Source organism: Juglans microcarpa x Juglans regia, chromosome 8S, assembly GCF_004785595.1.
Source record: "Juglans microcarpa x Juglans regia isolate MS1-56 chromosome 8S, Jm3101_v1.0, whole genome shotgun sequence".
In the NCBI taxonomy this organism is placed as follows: domain Eukaryota; kingdom Viridiplantae; phylum Streptophyta; class Magnoliopsida; order Fagales; family Juglandaceae; genus Juglans; species Juglans microcarpa x Juglans regia.
This window is the reverse complement of record NC_054609.1, coordinates 9472536-9483261: the sequence shown is the minus strand read 5'-3', so window position 1 is coordinate 9483261 and position 10726 is coordinate 9472536. Positions and strand designations below refer to the sequence as shown.

General features: G+C 36.4%; 1 protein-coding gene across 1 annotated transcript; it reads left to right on the top strand.

The window, feature by feature from the left end:
* Nucleotides 1-1367: 1367 nt before the first annotated feature.
* On the top strand, nucleotides 1368-7887 carry LOC121244614 (50S ribosomal protein L15, chloroplastic). Its single transcript, XM_041142764.1, has 4 exons — nucleotides 1368-1526; nucleotides 1607-1955; nucleotides 3610-3761; nucleotides 7438-7887. The coding sequence occupies exons 1-4, from the start codon at nucleotides 1476-1478 to the stop codon at nucleotides 7666-7668; spliced, it is 783 nt and encodes a 260-aa protein (XP_040998698.1). The 5' UTR covers nucleotides 1368-1475; the 3' UTR covers nucleotides 7669-7887.
* Nucleotides 7888-10726: the final 2839 nt, after the last annotated feature.

Genomic DNA, 10726 nt, shown 5'->3' with positions numbered 1-10726 from the left:
TATATATATATTTATATATAATTTATTTATATATCGACTATCCTAAAACAGTACCGATACTGAAATATTTCATTCCAATACCTTGATCGGTTCGGCATCAGGTACGATATTCAAAATGTTGACACAAACTTTACCTAAACCAATGCATTTGAGTCAAGTTCGGTGAACTCAATGAATTTATCATACTCTATATGAGAGGAAAACTCTAAATACCACATTTATGTCACACTTTTATCCTACTATGATGAAATGGTATATATTGCCAATTTTTATTTTTTCATATTTTTATCTACATTTTTACTGGGTTATAAAAAAAAAATTGTTACAAATCATGTTCAATGGACTGTAAACAAATTTATTTTAACCCAAATCTTTACTACAATAAAATGGTTGTATTCATCTCTTAACAAAATGATCGTATAAACTTCAAATTTACACAACTATCAACTTTAATAATATCTTCATGATTCAGCAACCCACCCAAACTTTTTTACAACTCAGGTATAATTTGTAAATGTTTTCTGCCTATATTTTTTAAATACGTTCAACGTGCATAAAAAGAATAATATTAAAAATAGAATGCCTAAATTAATGTATTATTGTATATATGTTGGACTACGGTTAAATATGCTTATAACATAAAATATCTCATTTGATTACACACATGATATGAGATGAGATGAAAAATATGTAAATGATAGTGAGATAATTTTTTAATAATAGTGAAATATTTGAATTAAGATGCTTTATGGAGTTTTGAGAAACGAAAGAGAAAATGTTAAATAAAAATATTATAAAATTAAAATATTATTATAATATTATTTTTTAATATTATTTTTATTTTGAGACTTGAAAAAGTTGAATTATTTTTTACATTTTTTTTAAAATTTGATAAAGTTGTAATGATTAGATGAAAAAATTGAAAAATTAAAAATTTGAAATTGAAAAATGTTGATATTTGAATGGTGTTTAGATGTTAATATTTGGCCCTATTTGAATACATAAACATTCTCAACCCATCTCATGTTATCTCATCATTATAACTTTCTCAAATTCTCATATAAAATATAATAAATAATTCAACTTTTTCATATCTTAAAATAATAATAATATTAAAAAATAATATTATAACAATATTTTACTCAACTCATCTAAAATCATTTCATCTCATTTCATCTCACTGTCCAAACCAACCATTTAATCAAATGAGACGAGTAAACCATGAAATCAAACGGAGCCAAGTTGGAAACCAAAGATGTAGCTAGGGCGCAGAACGACGACGTTGGCTTATTTCTGCTTTTTTATTTTTCTTTTTATGTGAAGAAGTTTACCTCACAACGTGGCTTGATTTCATTGGAAGATACGAAGAAGGTATACGTATCGACTGTAGAGGAGCCTTCCCTTCCTCTTACCCTTACCCATATCCGTTTAAACCGTGCCTTTGCACTGGGACTGAGCATCACACACCTTATTCCATGGCAGCTCTCCTCTCTCTATCAACAACACTGCCTCCCTCCTCTTTCAAGGTTTTCTTTCTTTCTGTCTGTCTCTGAAGCTATTTCCATTGTTTATTCCTCCGCTATAATCGTTCTGCTGTCTGTTGTAGGGAAGTTTTACGAAGTTGAGGCCAAGTCCATGTCGGTTCCAATCGCTCAAGCTAAACCTCAGGAGCAGAGAAAGGCGACCGTTAATTGTGCTCAACCAGGCAGATGCTTTTGTTGCACAGGCTCCTCTGTCCAGCGTTCGGTTCCGGCTTGACAATCTGGGCCCGCAGCCGGGGTCGAGGAAGAAAGCGAAGAGAAAGGGAAGAGGTATAGCGGCAGGGCAAGGAAACAGCTGCGGGTTCGGTATGAGGGGTCAGAAATCGAGGTCCGGGCCCGGAGTAAGGAAGGGGTTTGAGGGCGGCCAAATGCCGCTTTATCGGAGAATTCCCAAGTTGAAGGGAATTGCGGGAGGTATAATGGCTGCTTCTGCTGGTTTTTATGGTTGAATTTGCGTGTTTTGATTGAAATCAACGTTGGGATCGTGTTAGTGTTTTAAATGTGGTATATTTGTGTGCGTAAAATTAGGTAGAATTATGTTACATTGTAAGTTTTGAAAATAAATAAAAAATGGGTCCTTCGGTGTCTAGTACTACGGCATTTTGGAGTTACAGCAAACTCCATGCTGTGTTGGCAAACTTGGCGTGGATGGGGGAATTGTTGTATTGTATTGGGCTTTGGTAAAACCGATTGGAATATTGAGCACTTCTCATGAATGGCAGGCTTACAATTCAACTTCTACCCTTGATTTAGTTCTTTGAAAGAGAAAGATTAGGCTAATCCGTAAGGGGAGAAGCCTTTTATTTCGTTATCCTTTTATTTCTGATCCTTCTTTGAAGTTACAATCAGAGCTTTGTACGGGTGAACTAGAAGTGTCTTGTGGATTACATATTTTGTCTCTCCTCGTGTTGTCTTGGTGAGTAATTTGTGTTTTACTGAGAGAAAACTTTGCTGCTTTGAGGAACCGATATAGTTGGAGAATAGAGATTGCCAAGTACAAAGATTCATGGGCTATCTTTCTGTATTACACATTGTGCCTAGTCTCATTAACATGGGTACAGGCCTGGTGGTTATTTTCGTTGGTGGGTTCCGATTAATGCTATGGCCGAAAGGGATACATTTAATTTCTTTGTTTGGTGATAAGTTGAGTTCTAACCCGGCTATAGAGATTGAAAAAATAGTCTACCATGTTGTTTCTGAAATGTCAGTTCACAAGTACCCTCTCCCAGGGAACTTTGTGCCTTAAGCTTTCATTTCAACTTAGTGACGTTCAAAGCAGTAATACGATTCATTAAACAGGGTGTTGTTTTCCACCATATTATGCTGCTTTATTCTTAATTAACTTCCCATTGTACATGCAATATGCCTTCACCCCTTAGTAACTGTACTGAGAATATATGCAGAACCATAGAAGAAAGACCTTCCTACGCAATGTGACAATCATGTAATGTGCCTTCACATTACTTTACATATACTGAGATTCCTTTGGTCCAGCCACAAAATATGAATTTTGGCCGTAAAAATAAGTAATAGCATTGATAATGCAAAATGGATAGTGATTTTACTTGAAAATGGAATCTTTTAAGATGCATTGTCAGTTTATGTTGTTTTATCTTTAATTGTTTTATAAGTACAGCATGTTATCTCTAGAATTAGGAGTCTTTTTCAGTTCATTTGTTTGTCTCTTATTTTATTAGGATTACAGGTCTCTGGTCTGGTCAGAATGTTTAGTTCTACCAGTTCTCTTTTTAGAATACTATAAAACCACTGGAATGCCACTAAGAGAGGTATGCTGAATTGAGAACAAAATTTACCGAGATAAGTTTGCTTCTATCTGGTGTGATGCCATCTTTCTCTAAGAAGGCAGTGAGACTTTGTTCTTTGGTCAACTGTCATTGAAATCTTTGTGAAGCTACCATCCCTTTTCTTTTCTTATCCTTAGGAGTGGGGTGATAACTTTTTTTTTTTTTGGGTTTACAAATACAATTCCATGTGTGTGGGTGAGCATGATTGCATAAGTATAACGTCTCATTGATGTATTTCTCTTTTTTCTCGTTTTTTTTACAAGGTATGCATGCTGGTTTACCTAAGTATGTCCCGGTTAACTTAAAGGACATAGAAGCCGCTGGGTTTCAAGAAGGAGAAGAGGTATCTTTGGAGACATTGAAGAAGAAGGGTTTAATTAATCCATCAGGAAGAGAAAGGAAACTCCCTCTAAAGGTACAAATTATACTCATATTTTTTGTATATAGTTTCTTCTTTTAATACGTAAGGTAAACATTTAATTGAAAGAAAAGTAGGCATAGCCCAAGTACACAGAAAACATACAAAGAATACACCTAACAACAACTAGGAACTAGTAATAGATACAAGCAAATCATGAAAACTAACCCCATTATAATCGATAACAAAAGCCCAAGAAAAAAAGTGTGTTGAAAAAAAATCTCCTAAGCTCATCCAAGGAACGCTCCCGATCTTCAAAGCATCGACTGTTTCTATCCATCTAAAGACACCACATAATACAAAGAGGAATAATTTTGCGCACAGCAGCAATATGGATGTTACCCCGAAGACCTCTCCAACACTCAAAAAGTTTTGTATATAGTTTGCCTTTCCCATTGAGTGAAATTCTACTAAGGTTGTCGAAAAATCCCGAACTCTGACTTTAAATCTTTCACCTTTGACTCCACTTTGATCATAACCATAATTTTTGGAGATCAAGTTTCAGTTGAGAATTTTAAAAATATTAGAATCCGATTCGTCCAATCAAGGCTAAAAAAAAAAATGTGACGTTGACTCCATTTTTATTTTTAAAAATCAATTCATTCCATGTTTTAATCAAAAGAACCATTTTTTTAATATATATGATGTTCAGCACATCTGATCGATCTGTAAGTTCTTATATTACTGAGTTTGAGGTTTCGAGACCCCCTCACCCCATTACTACACGCCTTTTTACTCACCCTCAAAAGTCAAAACAGTGCCATTTGACCTTTTTAATCATTGTTCTTTTTCTCTCACAATCTCTTGTTTTAATTCATTGCCTAAATCCCTTATTCGTTAGCCACACTTATTTCTCATGCAGCAGACTCATGCCCTCTCTCTCTCACTTCCTTGCACTCTATCCTCAACACCACTGTTTTGGCTCGGTTTAATGGCTACTTATATGGCTCCCATGGTTGACTTCTCTCCCTTGCCTCATTCCTGTGGCAAATCTCTCTTCCATTTGTTCAAGCCCAATCTTTGGAGTTCTTTCATTTCAATTTAATCAGTTTATATTTTCCTTTTTCTGGTAATCAAGTATCACTCTGATTCTGGCTTCTGATATATATATATATATATATATATATATATTTATATAATGGAAAATACTTCATTCATAACCAAAGAAAGTGTACAAAAGACACAGCTTACGCAGCATCTAACAAGACTCTAGAAAGCATAAAATCTGGACATTGATACCATTGTACAGTATCATCTATCATTCTTGCATGTCTTGCCAACAAGTGAGCCACCTCATTTCCTTCACGGCCTACATGAGAAACTTCATGATCCATTAGCCAACAAAGGAGAAGTTGTGTTTGCAGAATCAAAGAATTCTGACTAGATAAATCAGATCCCCGAGAGCGGATAGCATCAAAAACCCCCAAAGAATCCCTTCCAGAATCAAAGCTGAAAAACCCAGATGTAAAACCATCTGTAGACCTCGGAGTGCAGGTTCAACGTCATCAACTTCAAACATACCAACCTCCTTTCGACACATGCTAGCAAAACCTCACTCTTTTCATTGCACACTATCACTCCATGACCCACAGTACCAGAAGAATGGAATAAAGCACCATCAAAATTAAGTTTAACTTTACCTTGTGTTGGTGGAACCCATGAGAGTACCTTTTCTCTATGTACAAGCAAATGAGTAAAAATTCCGGCTTCTGATGTTTGGTTTCCATATTTTTACTTTTTTTGTTTTAATAGAATTTATCATTTTTATTATTCTGGGATTGGTATTATATTGATCTCCTTTCGCCAACTCCCACTCTGCTCTGATGCCAAGCATGGGGAGCAAAGCCAGAGTTAGATCCTACTTGGAGTTGGAGTTGGAGACCAAAACTGACACCAACCCTGTTCAGAGTCCAAGTTTGGCATTATAGATTCCTACTTCGTTTGAGTTAGAGCCCACCCCAAACTTCTACCCTCTTTTGTTCTGACTGGCCTTCCCAAAATTTATGAAAAATTGTGTGGGTTTTTCCTTTGTTGTATAATTTTGAAAAACTCAAGCAAGAGAATAGATTTTCCTATGTGACAACTATTCTCAATCATACTATACTCCAGGCTGCTGCCCTCCAAAAAACAGACTCACTTTTATGAAGTATCAATGCTATGTTGAGAGGAACTTTTAAAATGATATTACTGCACCTTTATAGATTGTACTGCAATCCATAGAGTACCAACTGGTTGGGATAGGGCTCTGTTGATTCAGAAAGGGGACTAGGATAGCATTTCATGTATTGGTGCACTTCAAGTTGTCCTCTACCATATGTAATTTCTTTTTTACCAGATGTAGAACGTTCCTTTGTATCTACGAGTTCTCAAGACTTAAAATCTTCTGGATTGATAGACAATAATTTGCAATCTGTAGCATTAGGATCTGACAAATGAGGTGTAGGCCATTTGGCTATCCAACTGATCAACAATAATATAGGACATTACTTAAACCACCCTTTCATGTTTCATTCATAGGAAAATGAAATTTACTAACTTCAAGAGACAAAAAGATTATGAGGCCTCCTATGGTAGGTCTCACTCTCTCTAGGGAAGCCCCGTAATTTATCTGTTCTTTGTACCCCACATTTTACCTGTTAATGTATAACTATCGTTTATCCCTGAGATTGGGATTTTAAACGGAAACAACTTTTCTTTCTCTTGATTAACCCTTATCAGTTGATTTGACACCTTTTTCAGCTGGCATGACTGGATTTGATTATTTTTTCCTAGCATGTGAGAGTCCCTCTGTCAGGCCCTGGTAGTTACGAGGACCTGTATACATTTATGATTTATCAAGCTGGTATTACGGAGAATGTATTAGTTCGGGTTTTTTTTTTTTTTTTGGGGGGAATTGGGGGGGGGGGGGGGGGGGGGGGGGGGGTTAAATGGTACCATAGCACTTTAGCTCCCAGATTTAGGTAGTAATTGAGGTAGTTGTTACCCCATATATGGTGTGGTTAGATTCTTGAACGACCCTCAATTTTAACCATATAGCATCACTGTGGGATAGTTAGACCCTTGAATGAACTCACTTAAGCTCCTTGACTATGTATATGAAGAGTTAGGCTCTAAGCTGTGATTCTGTACTCTCAGGAATGGTCTGAGTGGTTCATGGACTTTGGTTCAGAATGCCTCATGATGCATTGACCCAAAGGTCTGAGTTCTTCCGCAACCCTTTTGGTGGCCATCTTTGAGGTGTTTGTTTTGATAATTAACTGGTAGATTTGAGTGGGCTGGTAGTTAATGAGTGGTGAGAGTAGATGTGCTGGATACTAGCTGTGTGCTCAAAGAGCCCCGACTCTCATCAGCTGAACTATTAATATTTCTTTTATAAGTAAAAATATATTAATATCAATACACGTAACCAAGTACACTGGGCTTATACAGTTTAAATATTTATACATCTACAGTCTCTGTCATGCCTCCTGCCTAGTTTCGCATCAAGTATGTTGGCAAATTCAGTTGCACAATTTCAAGAATCACTGTCCTGTACTCAAAGACAACAACATCACTATTGCATCATTTGTGCTGGCAAAGAAACTACAAATCGTGGCTTACTGTGATGCGAGATTCACTCTAATCATAGATGAGAATTAATGGGGATTCTGCATTTGTTTCCTCTTGGTTTCAGGTTCTAGGTGATGGGGAAGTAAGAATGAAGCTGAACATAAAGGCCCGTGCCTTTTCAGTGGCAGCTAAGGAGAAACTTGAGGCTGCTGGCTGTTCCCTCACTGTGCTTCCTGGCCGAAAGAAATGGGTAAAGCCATCAGTTGCCAAGAACTTAGCACGTGCCGAAGAGTACTTTGCCAAGAAGAGAGCTGCTGCTGCTGCTGCTGATGCATCTGAACAAGCTTCTGCTTGAACCACCTGTCAGCAGCTGCATCAGCATTCCTCAAGAAAATTGTAGAGTAGGAATTGGCAGCATCATGCTGGGTGTTCAAATCTTTTCCTTTTTTTTTTTTGACCTTTTTCCTTTTGGGTTTTTCCTCCTTCAGTTTTTTGATGCTGTAGTTACATTTTATATTTCTTCTAAGTGTAATAATATTGTTCATTCATTGTGAAATTGGTGAAAGTTAGCTAATTTTGCTCTCTAGCTTGTTTAGATTATTGAAGTGCAGGGCTAATAATGTTGCATTAGATATTACAGTAATGTTAGATATAGTTCTAGTATATGCAACTCCTACGCATTCTTTCTACAGTGGAGCCCACCATTAAAAGTGGGTTTTTTTATGTAGGTTTCAAATTACTTTTTCCAAAGGAAGTGTATGGGGTTTGCACATTCTAAGACTATACATGTCATTTTCTAGACCAAAAAGTAACAATGAGTATAATTCTTTGCATAAGCTTTATCTGATCTGTTAGATCTATTTTACAATAAAGATAACTTTAAAATTTAACGAATCATATCAAGTTATATCAGTTTCTGAGATTATTTTTGTGTAATTCTTTTGTGTGTTGAGTATTTTCCCTTTTCAAAATGTATAATGGAGTGATGCAGGTGAATCAGCTGGAGCAGCAATATTAGAGGTTGGAGATTATGTGGTTTGGGCTGAGATGTGGTGCATAAAGGAGAAGCATGTTGAGAAAACCTGTATTGTTGAACAAACATTTGGCGGCAATGAATAAGGATGTTGGTGCCCACAAAATAAGATTAGTTGGCTCCCCAAAACATAATAGCTTTTAGCACATTAATCTCAATTTGAAATATTTTTATTTGTTTACAAGTTTTTTGCTCCCTTTCTTTGTCTTTAGTATCATTTGTTTTTTTCAGATTTCTAAGATCCGTTTCTTTAATTTTCTCAAAAAATTTTCCATATTTACATCTATATTTTTCATTAATAAAATATTTTTCTCAACAATTGTTTTTTGCTCTCTTTTTACAATATTTTTTATTCTTTTTCTTTGGTACCGATGCAAGTAGATACATTTTCAAGATTTAAAATAAAAAAAATAACACAATTGGTAAATTTACAATATCATTTCTCCAATTTGTTTCACACTTTTCCTTTCAAGTCTTACACTAACTTATTTTGGCTGGTTTTGTTAGTTACATCTAGGTTACCATTAAGTTAACAATCAGAGCATTCCCATCCGGTTCTGCATCTCTCCCACATCCCCATAATTTAGGGATTATTTTAGAGTTTTGGAGAAAAACTCTCTCCATCTCAATCCCCATTTTGCGGTTTGTTTATATGGTCTGTACAGTCGTTTTCCATATATGGGAAACTACTGTACATCCGCATCTGCACTTGGTTCTTCTTCGTCCCCCGAAAACCCTCTCTATCGGTTGGCCCCTCCCTCGCAACACCAACGAACGCAGTACGTACCTCCATCGGTAATTTTTGTAAGTTTTTTACTTCGGTTTCTTCAAAATCAAAACCGTTTCTCTCTTCCCTCATTTTCCAACATTTTCTTGGAATATCTCTCTCCTTCTATGTTTCTCTCTTCCCATTTTTCTTCCTCCCAACGCCATGATCAAGGTAAACATACCGATGGAGAGCAACTCTGTCTTTGGCAAGGCGATGTCTTCGCTGTTTAGCTGCCGAGAAAGTTATAGCTCACTTTCACTGATTTGTATTTTGTTTTGATTTTTGTCACTCGGATTCAGTTTATGATTTTGGGCTTTGTTAGAGGAAACCGCTTCTCATTTTTATTCTTGCATTGCCATTGATTTCTCTGTATTATTTTGGCTCTCTTCGCTGTTTGGCTGCCAAGAAATACCATGGAATCTTCTACTGTTTGATTTGCAATTTTGTCGGTAGTCACTCTCGTTTAGATTGAGGTTTTGGGCTTTATTGAGGAAACCGATTCTCATTTTTATGACATGCATTGCCATTGATTTCTCTGTATTATTTTGGCTCTCTCGAGTTGTTTGGCTGCCGAGAAAGTTATGGAAAATTAATTTCTGTTTTTTTTTTAATTACTCTGTTTCTCTCATTGCTGTGTTGACTGTTGGTTGTGTTGACTGTTGAAATGCCGAGAATTTCAAGAAAAAAATCACTCAGATTTTAGGGGTTTTTGGTTTTGAGAAAAATTTGGTAGAGTTTGTGGTTACATAAACTTTTTTGTTTACATGCAAGTTTGACAAGGCAAAAGTTATGTACGCATCGCTAGAGAAATGCTCCTTCCAGTTCGAGCATTGTTGGCACCTGTTAAAGGACCAACTTAAATGGATTTGGCGTTCCACAAATCCAAATCCAAAGCGAAGGAAGACGATGTCTCCGTCCCCAACCTCGACTCGATCTTCGGGCGCTACGGTGGATTCAGCTTTTGATCTAAAGACGGATAATGTGGTAGATAATGAAGTGGTCGAATTGGACCGACCAATGGGAAGGAAAGCTGAGATAGGAAAACGAAAAGCCCAAGCCTCGTCAACACAGGAAATTGTTGGGCTCAGCAAGCTGAAGTATACGCTTTTGGAGGAGTCACGTGCTTAGGAAAAAGAGTATTTTCGTCTCAAGGCCGAAAAGATGAAGTATGACAAGGAAAAAGAGCTAAATTTCATCCGTCTCGAGGATGAAAGACTGAGGTTGGAGGCCGAGAAGATGGAAAATGAGAAGGAAAAAGAGTTAAATAAAATCCGTCAAGAGGACGAAAGACTGAGGTTGGAGGCGAAGAAAGTAGAGCTCGCTAAGAAGGAAGCAGATCAGCGCATTATGATGATGGACGTGAGTGCCATGCCAGGACTGCAACGGTTATATTTCGAGCAACTGCAGAGGGACATCATGGCGAGACGCAATGATGCAGGACATTTGGATTGATTTTTTTATGTAAAAAAGTTTATTTCTTTATTTATTTTTTGTTTCAGACAATGATGGATGACAATATTAAGAGAATTTATTTCTTTATATTTAATTTTTAATTTAGATTGTGTAAATTGATATTTTGAAACAAGGAAATTGTTTATTGCAATTTCAAAA